At 42.9% G+C, this 14,073-nt stretch overlaps 1 protein-coding gene across 2 annotated transcripts in view; it reads right to left on the bottom strand.

Moving 5' to 3' along the window:
• The window catches only part of CDH23 (cadherin related 23), a 655,553-nt gene that overhangs the window by 204,732 nt on the left and 436,748 nt on the right, over positions 1-14,073 (bottom strand). For both annotated transcript variants that reach the window (XM_056799300.1, XM_056799301.1), the window contains exons 14-15: positions 8,210-8,274; positions 2,930-3,167 (exon numbers count right to left, since the gene is read on the bottom strand). In XM_056799300.1, coding sequence (XP_056655278.1) covers positions 2,930-3,167; positions 8,210-8,274 — 303 coding nt within the window. The remainder of the gene's footprint in view (positions 1-2,929; positions 3,168-8,209; positions 8,275-14,073) is intronic.

Here is a 14,073-nt window from a genome sequence, read left to right as displayed (position 1 = left end):
CACCCAGAACACTCTTACGGGTATGAGAGCCTGAATGAGCATGTCTAAGCCTCCCGCCTCATGGAGGTCCGTATCGGATCAGATGGCCAGGGAACAATTTAAGAGCCCGGGGGGTCAAAGACCAGAATCATACATCCCCAAGAAGGAAAGCCCACTGTAGAGGCAGGTGGCTGAGCCCTCAGAGGCCCTGGGTTCTAATCTTACCTCGTCTTCATATTCACATATTGGCTATGGGATTAGGGATTAATTGCTTAGACTCTCTGTCTCAGTTTTCTAATTTATAAAATGCAGAAGTTGGAGGCAGTGTGGTATGGTGAAAGGAACACTGAAGTCAGAGAACCTGGGTTCAAATCCTACCTCTAATGCTTATTGCTTGCATCCTCTTGGATAAGTCACTTAACCTCTACCAATGTTCATTTTCTCTTTTGTAAAATGAGGGGATTGGACTCGATGGCTTCTGGGGTTTATCCCTTTCAGTTCCAAATCTATTATCCTCGGACTAGGTCAGGAATTCTAATCTTTCTGGTGGCCTCTTTGCCAGTCTGACTAGAGGGCAAAGCTTATGGACCTCTTCTCAGAATAATGTTTTTTAATTTTTTAATAAAAAATTTCCCCCAATTACATATAATGATAATTTTTAATCTTTAAAATATTTGAGTTCTAATCTGAAAAATGCCTTGAAATACATAAGCTAAATGCATAAAATGAGAGATGTGAGATTCCAAAGGAAACCAGTTACACTGAAGTAGTTGTTTACAAACAAGTTAATGGATGTCAGATTAAGAACCTCCGACCAGATGCCCTGACAGAGCCCTAAGCCTGCACTAAGAGACTTTGAGGCTACCCCGTCTCTGAAAGGAGTAGCGAGGGGGCCCACTCTTAGAAGAGGGCTGCTCGTAGAGGGCAAGAACACATTGTTGGAGGGGGCTCTCCACAAGTTCTGGCATTTATTTATTTTTATTTTTAAACCTTTACTTTTTCTCTTGAAATCAATGCTGTGTATTGATTCCAAGGCAGAAGAGCAGTAAAGACTAGGCAATGACTTGCCCAGGGTCACACAGCTGGGAAGTGTCTAAGACCAGATTCGAACGTAGGACCTCCCATCTCAAGGCCTGGTTCTCCATCCACTGAGCCACCCAAGTTCTGGCATTCAGATCGAGGTTGCTGCTCTTCCCGTGATGGATGGACTCCATCATGGTGACATTCTCAGAGGAAGCACCCTGGTATTCTTACCATATGGTACTGCGCTTGCTTCTTGTCTGGCTTGACTAAGAGAAATCTCATAGCTCCATAGCCATTGGCCCCCACTGCATGAAGCAACATGTTTTGGAAGGGGTGGATTTGAGCTCTGAAGATTAAAACCCGCCTTTGTCACTATCTGTGACCTCAGCTCAGTCACTTCTCCTGGCCTCAGTATCCTTATCTGTAACAAAGCAGGAGTTGGATGAGATAACCTCCAACATCCCTTCCATTTCTAAAGTCATGTCCTGGGATTCTTTGGATTCCATCATGGACACTTATACACGGTGTGACCTTGGGTAAGTCTTTTCATCTCTCAGTTTCATAATCAATAAGAAGTTAGACTTGATGACTCTTTTTTTTAAACCCTTACTTTACATCTTAAAATCAATACCAAGTATTGGCTCCAAGGCAAAATCGCAGTAGAGACTAAGCAATGGGGGGGGGTGTTAAGTGACTTGGCCAGGGTGTAAAAATGGAGATTTGAACCCCAGACTTCAATCCCCAGAAGTCCTTGGTACTTCCCAGAATTCCCTATAATCTCACCTGAGTCTCCACTTGGACAAGATCACAGTTTATTATTTAAATGGCTCTCTGCCTCTCAAGAGCTCTTCCTCTACTCAGAGATGTTGTAAGATGTTGTTACATGTTGTAAGTAGGCTGTGAATGGGCTAATTGTGCCCTAGGCATGTGGCTTATTATTTTGTATCCTCGATTTCTAATAATCATTAATAAATCTCATAAAATATAATATTTTATCAGTAGAGACTAATTTAATTTTTTCAAGGGTCACACAGCTAGGAAGTGTCTGAGAGATTGGATGACTTCTGAGGTCCTTTCTAACTTATAATTTTATTACTTCTTGTTGAAAGGAGAGCTTAAGCTTGAGGTCTGTCTCATCTTGGAGCAGGGGTTCTTAACCAGGGGCCATTGTCCTTTAAAAAAGGATTTGAGACCATACTTCAATATAATGAATTTCCTTTGTTAGCCCATGTAATTTATTTCATGCATTTAAAAACATGAGGGGAATGAGGTGGTTCAGTGGATAAAGTGGGCTTGGAGTCAGGAAGACAACTTTATGAGTTCAAATGTGGCCATAAACACTTACTAGCAGTGTGACCCTGGGCTGGTCACTTTACTCTGTTTGCCTAGATGCCCTGAAAGGTCCCTAAGCCAGGTCTAAGAAACTTTGATGCTCACTAGGTTCTGAAGGGAGTGGCAAAGGGTCCACTCTTATGAGTTTCTCTTATTTTTGTTTAGTTTTTCTTCTTATTTTTATTATGAGTTGCTCAGTTTCCCCATCTGTAAAGAGAGCTGGAAAAGGAAATGGCAAGCCCCTGGCGTATCTTTGCTGAGAAAGCTCTAAATGGGGTCACGAAGAGTTGGGCAGGACTGAAACGACTGAGCAGTGATAAAAACATGATTCTGAGAAGGGGTCTTTCTGCTTCACTAGACTGCCAAAGGGTCTTAGGGCCTGTGACTCTAATTCTGACTTAGGGAGCATCTACTCCCTCCCTTAGTTTTAGAGGGTGTTGGAGGGGAGAACGAGGAAGAAGGTAGAGTAAGCAGAAGCATGGCATCAGAGACCACAAGCACACGATCCCCTGGGGTTGCTTTTCCATGCTATTTTGGGAGGGGGCCACCTGGCCCCCTTCTTCCCAACGAGGCTAGGGGATGCTTATCTTCTTACCCGGAGCCGCACCAGCTGGGTCACCGAAGGCTCATTCTCTCGTAGAGCCCCCACGTAGGCATCCTTCTGGAAGGTGGGGACGTTGTCATTGACATCCAGCACATTGACTCGGACCCTCCCTGTTGTCTCTTCACCACCTCCATCTCGGGCAATTATGGTGAGGGTGAAGCGCTGGATCAGCTCATAGTCCAGTCTGCCGATCAATGTGATGAGTCCGGTGTCCTTGTCCAGAGAGAACCTACCCCAGCAGGGAAGTGGGGGGAAAAACGCAGAGTTAAGGCAGCCATAAAAATAAGGATACAAGCCAAGCAGCTTCCCCTCCACCCAGCACCTCCTACCAAGGCAGTTGTACTAAAAAATAAAAAAAAGGGAATGAAATCTGAAGTCAATATTTTGGAGTTTATTTCCAGCCTGAATTATCATCACCTAGTCAATGGCAGACCAAACAGCTGGATCTTGTCTTTAGCAGAACCAATATGATCTGGTGAAGAAAGTTCCTTCTGCTTAATAAATCTTTACTGATTGAAACAGGAAGAGATGAGTTTCAACCTTTCCAGGGTATTCCAGGACTCCTAGATTCTTGTTCATTACCTGGTGTTTGTAGGCAGGTTCCTGAACCTTTCTGGATCAGCACTCCCATTTGGGAGATGGCATATATGGCAATGAGCGAGGAAAGATTATGATCTTCCCCTAGAGCAAAGGATGTGAAAAGCTGGAATCTGTAGTTCAATAGCCCTTCAGTCTTGCCATTGAAACAGGCAGGAAGTTGAAATAGACCTTCCATCCCTTTCTTCTAAGTTTTCTTCCTTGGGAATGGGTCTCATGGGATCTTCAGAGAGTTATCAGTTGGCGTTTGTGCTGATGTGGGCTATAGTGATAAGTTTCCTTGTTGGGGAGGTCTCAAGTTGGAAATCAGGATAGCTTTCAGCTAGGACAACAGGGAGGAAGTAGAAAAACCCAAGACAAGCATAATTCTACTTGCCAGTGTTGTGGGAGAACCCAAGTTTGTAGCAGGGTCTCACCCCAAGAATGGGAGACTCAAACTCCATTCAATCCAGAAGAAAAGACTTTTATTTGAAGAAGAGCTTTATGGTGGTATAATGGCCTACTAGGTAGTAGAATATTTGGGAGTTTAATCAGGTATCCTTAGGGCTTTATGAAATATATATTTGCCCCATTTTATCTCTTTTTCCCATTTCTCTTAGTATTGTCCTCTTTTTTACCCCTAGGTTTATATATGTATAAATATATATACATATATACACATACATATAAAAATATAGACATATCATCCTATATAGTTTGTCCCTGTATCCTCTAAGTATACTTCTTCTAGCTACCCTGATTTTGAAGATAACACTTTGAAAGAGTTATCAATATCATCTTTTATTATTGGAATACAAATCATTTGAACTTATTGGGTCCTCCCCCCACCCCCTTTCTTAATTACCTTTCTCTTGAGTTCTGTGTTTGGGCATCAGATTTTCTGTTTAAGTCAGGACTTTTCTTTAGGAATGCTTGGAAGTCTTTTATTTTACTAAATGACCATACTTTCCCCTGCAAGAATATAGTCAATTTTGCTGGGTAGTTGATTTTTGATTGTAGACCTAGTTCCCTTGTTTTATGGGATATCATATTTCATGCCTTCTGGCCCTTCAGTGCAGATGCAGCCAGGTCCTGTCTTATCCTAATTGTGGCTCCATGATATCTGAATGATTTCTTTTTAGCAGTTTGTAGTATCTTTTCCTTGGTCTGGAAGTTCTTGAATTTGGCTATAACATTCCCGAGTGTTGTCAATTGGGGATTTAATGCAGGAGGTGATTTGTGGATTATTTTAATCTCCATTTTTCCCTCTTGTTTGAGAATGTTGGGGCAGTTTTCTTGGAAAATTTCCTGTAGAATAATGTCCAGGCTTTTTCTTTTGTCATGATCTTCTGGTAATCTAAAAATTCTTAAATTGTTTCTCCTGGATCTATATACTATGTTTGTAGTTTTGTCAATGAGGTGTTTCATATTTTCCTCAATTTTTTCATTCTTTTGATTTAGTTTTATAGACTCTTACTGCCTTGTAAAGTTGTTTGCTTCTAGTTGTTGTATTCTAATGTTTAAAGACTGAATTTCATCCCTGGCTTTTTGGTCATCCTTCTCCTTCTGATCTGATTTTCTTTGTGGGTTGTCTTTTACCTTCTTTGCCTCATTTTCAAGGTGGTCAGTTCTGACTTTCAAGACACTATTTTCTTGTTTTAGTTCATGTGCCTCTGTTTCCAGATGACTTATTTTACTTTTTAAGTTCCTTTCCCAACTGTCTTCAGCCTCTCTTAATTGTTTTTTGAATTATGTTGTGAGTTCTTCTCCAAAGACCATGTCCAATTTGCTGGAATTTCTGTGTTTTTGCTTGGTGTTCCTTGATCCTTCTCTGTTCCATTTGCTCTGTGTTCATTACCTGGATAGAAGCTGTCAATTGTGATTTTTTCCCTTTTTCTGTTGTTTACTCATATTTTTTCCTTCTTTTCCCCATGCTATTGGCTATATTCTTGATCCTCTGTTTATTTGCTGGATCTGTGGGTTTGGGCTATTCTGTCCAGAAGGGGCTTCTTCTCTTCCCTGCTGATTAACCAGATTAAGCTGATGGAGCTGATCTGTGGCATTAATGAGTCTTGTGGCCAGATCTTCCCCAGATGCCAGCAGAAGCTGAAGCTGAATGTATGGAGCCTGGAGGTAGTTACCCTCATCCTCCTCTCTTACTTTCTGTCAGCTGCCCAGTCAAAGCCCTGAGATTCCTGTGGTGGTACCAACATACTCTGTCTGTTGCAGTTGCAGCCTTCACCCTGGGATCCCAGTCAGCCAGATTCTTACTGCGGATCCCAGTAGGGTAGGATGGAGAGGGGTGTTGGAGATTGAGCTTCCCTGCCCTTGGAAGGCTTCTTATCTTCATTACTGATAGACTGTATTAAGGCAGTTAAGCTGATCTACAGAGTTGAATGTGCCCTAAAGTCAAAACCTCCAGAGGCCAAGGCCCAAGATGGAGAAGTAGTGGCTGAAGGCTGTGACCAGGTGGCCCTCCTCTCTGCCCCTCTCCTTCAGCTGCCTACCTGCCAGCTGTGTTCAGAGCCCTGAGTATCCAGGAGCTGTGATAGCAAGGCACTCCCTCTGGGCTGGAGCCGTCCCCCAGAGATCCCTCCAACCTCCTCTGAGTCTCAGCATAGTAGTTGGGGGAAGGGTCCTGGGACCTTCCTTCTTTCTTTTCCTTAAACCTGAGGACTCAACCTTTTCTGTGTACCTTTTAAGTTGAATCGAGCAGGAGGGTCCCCCTGACTCTGTCCTTGTTGTATTTGGTTTTGTGTCCCCCTCTAAGTGCTTTGTTTTTGATTAGTGTGGAAGGGTGTTCACAGAAGACTCGACTTTCACTGTCCCTAAGCTGCCATCTTGACTCTGCCTCTCAGCCTTAGGGCTGACACAAGCCCAGAGGCTAGTAGAGTAGCCTCTTTGGAGCTGATCAAATAGCAGCCTTCCAGGTGTGGAGCAGCAGCTCCAAATATAGAGTAACAGCTTCATGTGTGGAGTAGCAGCTTCTGCTGTAGAATAGCAGCTTCTACTGTAGAGTAGCAACTTCTGCTCTCTGTGGATCAGGGTTGGCATATTTATTAGGGTCTGGGGGCTAGTAATCTCCCATTCCAGAGAAATCTTCATTTCTCCCCCAAACTCTGGAAAGTGGGCATGGCCAAATTCAGATGGAGACGTGTTTTAGGGTCTGACATGTACGTCATAGTCAATAAGGAACATGTACAAGTTTGGGGGATGCTTCTGGAATGCCAGAGTCCCCTAGTATGCAGGTTCCATGTTCCCCATTGTCTACCTTGTTATCATTTGTCAATGTGGGAGAGGTCTTGCTACCCTTCTGGAAGGATAATATTGGGTGGGGCGGGTTGATGTGGTGCACTGAGGACCACTATAGGTAATTCATTATACCTTCAGTTCTGAACTGGAGTAAATAAAGAACAACATGAGTAATTAATAAAACAGATTAGGCACAGAGCGGAGGCCCAGTATAGAACATTACAGATCCAGTACACAGAATGGGAAATTGATCAATCTGCAATTCATGCTTGACGAATGCTGAAACGATGGGTTTTGGAGTTGATGTTTAAGCTGTGCTAACTGGCGAGAAATACAAGATTTCAGACTATGAGGATCTTGTTCCTATTACTATCCCTCACTGCCTGCTGTCTGCCTCTATCTTGTAGAGTTGGGTAACATGGAAAAGAACATTTCAAATACTATTCTATACCTCTTGCATAAACTCAGTTTCAAGAGCTCCCCTGTCACAATATTCAATCAATCAACCAACTAGCCAACCAATCAATCAACTTTCTTTTTCATTATAAAGCAAGAAGTCCAATGAATATGAGAACCATATAGTCTACACTCAAATAATACCTAAGAAAGGAAGAGTATTCTAGCACAGGACAGCTATTAAAAACTGGCAAAATGCCTTCAAATTATCTGTATTTCACTTTACATACATCATTAGGAAATTTTTAAAAAATAGTGAACCCAAATTTCTTTCTAAAACTTCCTTGTCTTATGGGGCAAGTAGGGGAAAATTAATTTATTTTAGGTGGGACGCCTTCAAACATGGGTAGTTAGGTGGCATAGTAGATGCATGAAGGCAGGAAGACTCCTTCTCCTGAGTTCAAATCTGGCCTTAGACACTTACTAGCTATAGGACCCTGGGTGAATCATTTAACCTTGTTGGCCAAAGTTTCCTTATCTGTAAAATGAGCTGGAGAAGGAAATGGCAAATCACTCCAGTATCTCTGCCAAAAATACCCCAAAATAGGATCACAAAGAGTCAGACATGACATCGTCCAGATGAATTTTGTTATTATTTTTTTAGTTCTATACAATAAGTTTTTGGTATTTTGACTGTGTATGGCACTGAATAAGTGAAATAGTTTAGGTGGAATTGTCATTTTTATTATATTAGCTCAGCCTAGCCATGAGCAATGAATATTTTTCCAGTTGTTTAGATCTGACTTTGTGTGAAAAGTCTGTCAGGCATGACTGAAATGCAAACAACAATAACAGCAATGGGGCCCTAGAGAGTTTAAGTGATTTAATTAAGATTATTTCATTAATTGGGCTGGATGGTGTAAATAAAGGGAAGCAGAAGCCTTCTGTCAGACCATTCCTTTAATCCCTAGGAAACTCCAATCCCTACCCCCGCCATTGGAAAGCTCCCCTGGATGTTCTTGGGATGCTACATCTGGCGAATCTCACCTGTCAGAGTCATCGCTGAGGAAGTAGTAGACATCTCCATAGGTGCCTGCATCATTGTCTGTTGCCTTAAAAAGAATGAAAATAAGAGTTAATTACTGCCAGGCACAGTGAAACAGAATTTAGAATGGAGGAGAGCGCCAGCTGCCAGGGGGCAGTGAACCCCTAGTCATTGTAGTCCAGAGGCTTTTTGTGAAGGAAGTGGGAGAACCTTCTGCTGAGCATCCCATTTCTTTTTCTGACTCTGGAAATACATAACAAGTTTGCTTTTTTTAAAAAACTTGGACCCATGCCAATGCCCTGGACCCAATATCTTCAAATTCTGCTCTGACTCCTGTAATTAGCATTTGAAAATTGGTTCCAGAGAGAGGGTGGGGGAAGACCTGCCACCTGCTTCTCTTGGGAATGAGCATCAGCCATACTCCATTTCAATGGTGTCTTTAACTTGGGCGTAGCATTTCCCACTTTATCCTTTCAACAGCCCAAGCAGATGAAGGGAGAGGATGAAGAGATGAGCATTATTCTCCCTATTGAATAGATGAAGAAATGGAGATCCAGGCAGGTCCTGTGATTAACCCAAAGACTATGGGCTAATTGTGGGATTAACAGCAAATTACTAGGAGAGCCAGACCTTGAGCCTCGGTGGGTCTCCTCACTCTCAGCCTGGGGATACTTTCAGCCAGAGAATATGGGTTTGAACTAGCCACACTGTCTTGGGATCCGGAGGGAGCCAATACTTCCAACAAACCCTAGATCTAAAGCTAGAAGAGATGTAGAGGTCATCTTGTCCAATCACCTCATTTTTCAGATGAAGAAACTGAGGCCCAGAAAGGTTGAAGTGCTTTTTCCAAGATCACAAAGGTAGGAAGTGCCAGAATGGGGATTTAAGGCATTTCAGCTGTGAGAGTCTGAGCAAAAGCAAGGAGATAGGAGATGGGCTCTTGTGGACCCTAGTTTTCTCCTTTGGGATATACCGTGTAACAGACAGAGACCCAGATATCCACTTACATCCCTGAGAAAGTCAAGAGTTTCCCAGGTCTCTGACATTAGCCATAGGAGATTTATAAGAGCTCTAATGTCATGTGTATAATGACCATATGAAATATGTATATCCGAGGTGGTGGCCATGGAAGGGGAAGGAATTTTATTTCAAAGTGAAGGAAATAGAATCATAATAAGCCAAAAAACCTCGGTGTAGCTTTGGGGGTCCATCGGGGAGGGGGAAAGATCCAGAAGAAGCTTGGGAGGAAATGAAAACAAGGGAGAATGGTGGAAGGGCAGAAGGCGGATTCACTCAATGAGGCAAAAACAGGTTTTCTGCCTCTAAGCTCAATGTTATTCCCATTGCACTGCATTGTTAGGAGGATGCTGTCCTGGGAACTCTGCAGAGATGGAATTGCCAGGATGTGGTGACTCTGGATGAGAGAGATGAGGGAAAGGGAAGCATCAACCATGACTCCACAGTAATAAACGTGGGACTGAGTGTGAGTGCTGATGCCATAAGAGGAGAGACAAAAGTGGCCCTGGATAGGTTTGGTTTGCAGTGCCAGCACCCAGATAGAGCTGTCCTGAATAATAATAATAATAATGATGATGATAATGATGATGGTGATGATGATACTAATATTTATAGTGTTATTTATAGCAATTTAAGATTTACAGAGTGCTTTATATTACATATAAATGAATGTATCTATAAATACACATACAATGGAGCAGCCAGGTGGCAAAATAGAGTGCCTGGCATGAAGTCAGAAAGACTCATTTTTTGGAGTTCAAAACTGGCCTCCGACACTTAGTAGCTGTATGACCCTGGGCAAGTCACTTACTCCTGTTTGCCTCAGTTTCCTCATTTGTAAAATGAGCTGGAGAAGGAAATAGCAAACCATTTCAGTGTCTCTGCCAAGAAAATCCAAAATGGGGACTTGAAGAGTTGGACATGACTGAAATGACTGAACAACAAAAACACACGTATGTCTAGCTATCAATCTATCTATTATTTATCTATTAAATGTCATTTGACACTCCCAACAAGCCAGTGAGGTAGGTGCTGCTATTCCCATTACATAGATAAAGGAAATGGAAACTGAGAGGTTAAATCAGTCATTCACTAAGGGTCACATCTGTTGTTGATCTTGTTCAGTTGTTTCAGTCATGTCTGATTCTTTATTTAGGGTTTTTAAGGCAAATATCCTGGAGTGGTTGACCATTTTCTTCTCTAGATCATTTGACAGATGAGAAAACTGAGGCAAACAGAGTTAAGTGACTTGCCCAGAGTCACCAAGTTAGTAAGTGTTGGAGGTCAGATTTGAACTCAAAAAGACGAGTCTTCTCGACCCCAGGCTGGGCTCCTTGCACTATAGTACTACTTAGCTGCCATTCAGCTAGTGTCAAAAGCAAGATCTGAAGTCAGACCTTCCTCATTCCATGATTCACACTCTATCCATGATACCACCTAGAAAATGTGGACTTAGAGTTCAGAAGAGAAGTCAGGTCTAGAACTATAAATACAGAACTAGAGATGGAGGAAGTGCAATCCAATGGAATGAATACTGGATGAGGACTCAAATGATCTGAGTTCAAATTCTGTCTGTGGCACTACCTGTGTGACCTTGGGCATCATCTCTCTGAGCCTCAGTTTTCTGAACTGTAAAATGGGATACAATTGGACTAGATAGCCTCTGAGGCATCTTTAAAGTTCTAGATCTATATTACTTTGAGGTATGAAGGCATGGGAATGAATGAGATTGACAAGAGGGAAACAGACCATGGGCAGACCAATGAGGAGCAAGCAAGGGACAGAAATGAGGAGTGGGTAGAGAAGTAGGAGGAGAAGCAGAATGAGTGTATGTAGCAGCTATTTTTAAATTCTCTTCTAGCTTGAGAGAATATAGTGGTCGTCTGAGGAGGCAGTTAGGTGAGGTGGCTCAGGGAATGGGGAGTGAAGCCTAGAGATGGAAGGACCTTCATTCAGATCTGGTTTTAGACATTTCCTAGCTGTATGACCCTGGGCAAGTCACTTATTCTGCTTTGGGTCCAATCCACAATATTGATTCTAAGATGGAAAATGAGAGTTTAAAAATAAGAAAAGAAAGTAGTGGTGGTCTGAATTCCTTGAGACGTTGACCACTACCTTGGCATCAGGCGAGTCTACCACCATGTTCAAGCAAGGAAGAATCCTGCCACCCTGCTACCAACTGACCTCTGGTCTCTTTTCAGGCTCTCCCAGGTCTGATCAAAGCTGTTCAGTGAGTGACTGATAGACAGAGATGCTCGAGGACTCCAGGCTCTCAGCTCCGGGAGTCAGAGCCCGACCTGCCCAGGATTCTTATTTTGTAAAGTCAGCTTTATCTCAAGGGAAGGAGCACATGCCCAAGCATTCTGCCCTGGGACCAGCAGGATCCCAGCATGCCTGCCAGCCTGGCAACAGGCCCTGTTTTCTTATGATGAGCCACACTGTATTTCCTGTTTCCCTGCCACGATCCATCAGTGTGTTCTATTAATTAGAGCATCTCCCCGTGGGGACAACTCAGACCGGATGCAAGTGTCAGCTGGTAAGTGCTGATGTGAGGGGTTCTCCCGGCCAGCAGCGATGAACAGGTTTGCTCGTACAGCCTCCCAGCCATCAGGGGCCTCCTCTATTTGGCCGGAGGCTCTGGGGCCTGCCAAGTCATCATTTACAACAGCTAATAGATTTCAAATGAACATCTTGATGCTGAATGGAGTGGATAGAGCCCTGAACCTGGAAGCAAGAAGACCTAGGTTCAAATAGGGTCTCAGACACTTATTAGCTATGACATCCTGGGCAATTCACTTAGCCTATGTGCCTCAGTTTCCATATCTGTAAAATGGAGATAATGAGAGAATCTACTTTCCAGGGCTGCTGTGAGGACAAAAAATATTTGTAAAGTGCTTTGAAACCTTAAGGCACTATAAAAATGCTAGGTACTATTATTATTACTATTAATAATATAATAATTTTTATCTTGAAGTGGTCACAGTGTCTCTGTGGAGGGAAAGGGATTGCTTCTTCTCAAGGATGCTGGGGTATCTATCCAGCTTGTAACTTCTGCATATGAATCAGCCTTATCTGCCCTTTTTTTTTTAAACTAGAGAAAGGAATAGGGCTCCTGGGCTCCATGCCCATGGGGTGACCCAGCTTCCTTGGGGCAGGTCCATAATTCATCCTGCTCTGCTCCAGGGCTAAGTGTAATGGTGGTTTTACAGAAACACCCCCCCAAGTCCCTTCATTTTCCCCAGGATGATCCCTCTCATCTACCTGTTTCCCAATGAGGTCCACTCAGATTGTCCCAGACTATTTTAGCTGGTCTCCATGTTATTGGATCAGGTGGCCCTGTGGATAAATGGATTGCTGGACTCCTTAGAATTCACTAGATTTTATGAGGTTCTTGAAGGCAAGTAAGGACTGCCTTTTGCCTCTTTTTATACCTCCAGAGTCCAACTCAGTGCTGGGCACATAGTAGTACTTAATAAATGTTTACTGACTGAGTCAGGAAGAGCTGGGTTTCAATCCTGCGTCAGATATGTTCTATCTGTGGGATCTGATGTTTACTTTAAAAATTTTGTGCCTCAGCTTCCTCGAAATGATCCCAGGCTTTTTGCTCTGCCCCAGGCAGATTGGGGCCAGCACACATACACCAGTACATTCTCCTTGTTACAGCTCCAGTGAAAGGTCTGGTGCTGTTCAAGGGGGGGCAGAAACCAGTGGCTAAAAAGAGGATTTTGCATTACCTATTAAGATGGTTCCCAAAGCTCTTGTGGTAAGTAGGCTTACTCTAGATTTACTCTGGATCCTTGTCTTCTTTTTCTCTAACACTCCTCTCCTCTGTCTGCTCTGCCCTTTTCTGGAAACTATTATGCCCTTTGCTTTTATCACTAGAGCCCAGTGTGGGCCAACCCCTAACTTCTCCCTGTCTAGGATATCAGATAGAGGAAACCAACCAGATATCCCTGAACCCCAAGTTCCTGATAAAACCCAAGAACTTTGACTGCAGCATCAGGATGCCTTGGTGTTGGGGTGGACTCAGTTGTCCCATATGCCAACAAGGAGAAGAAGTGAGAACTTGGAAGAAGCTGGGAATATTGAGTCTGCAGATGGCACCTCTCAACACCTTTGTCAAATTTTCCCCTGGCCCTACCTTTCCTTGTTTTCCCTAAAGATCATTTCATCTGAGGCTCAGCAACTCAACCTTTCCGTGGCTCTCACGACCCCCATGTCATCCTTTTTCCTTTTCCCTGTTCCCCTCTGCTCTGTCTCCTGGGTAATTCTTGTGAGAGTTAAAACACATCAACTCTAATAAAGGTCTGTTGCTTTAGGCATTACTAGCCTGTCTGACTCTCGTGAAACCTGCAAGTTCCCCAAATGCTTGAATGGCTTGAAACAACTGTGGATTTCAATGTTTTGTGATATTTTATCCATGAATCAGGCTGGTAGAGGAGTGAGAGGAACAGCTCCCCTCAGATAAAGATGCCTAGAAAAAACATCCCAAAAGGCAGACTTTAATCTGGGTCTGGTCCCTAATTATAGCATGATATTATGGGAAATCATGCTTGATTTAGAGTCAGAGGACCTGGGTTCGAATGCCATTTTTGGCATTTATTGCTTTGGAATGGTAGACAAGTCACTTTGTCACCCTTGGTGATATATTATCTTGAAGCTCCCTTCCAGTTTAAAATCTGTAATCATTGAGGTTCAGCTTCTGATTTCTTTTATCAAGTACAGTTAAGTACAATGTTTTCTTTGGGAAAACACATTCATTCAGATGAAGATCTTCAAATGGTGTCAGCTCACAGTAAGTACCACCTACTGGCATGATGAGAATCAAGGCACTTAAAAAACTAAAACT

Source organism: Monodelphis domestica, chromosome 1, assembly GCF_027887165.1.
Source record: "Monodelphis domestica isolate mMonDom1 chromosome 1, mMonDom1.pri, whole genome shotgun sequence".
Taxonomy (NCBI): domain Eukaryota; kingdom Metazoa; phylum Chordata; class Mammalia; order Didelphimorphia; family Didelphidae; genus Monodelphis; species Monodelphis domestica.
Note: the sequence above shows the minus strand (reverse complement) of the source record. Positions and strands in the feature narration are given on the sequence as shown.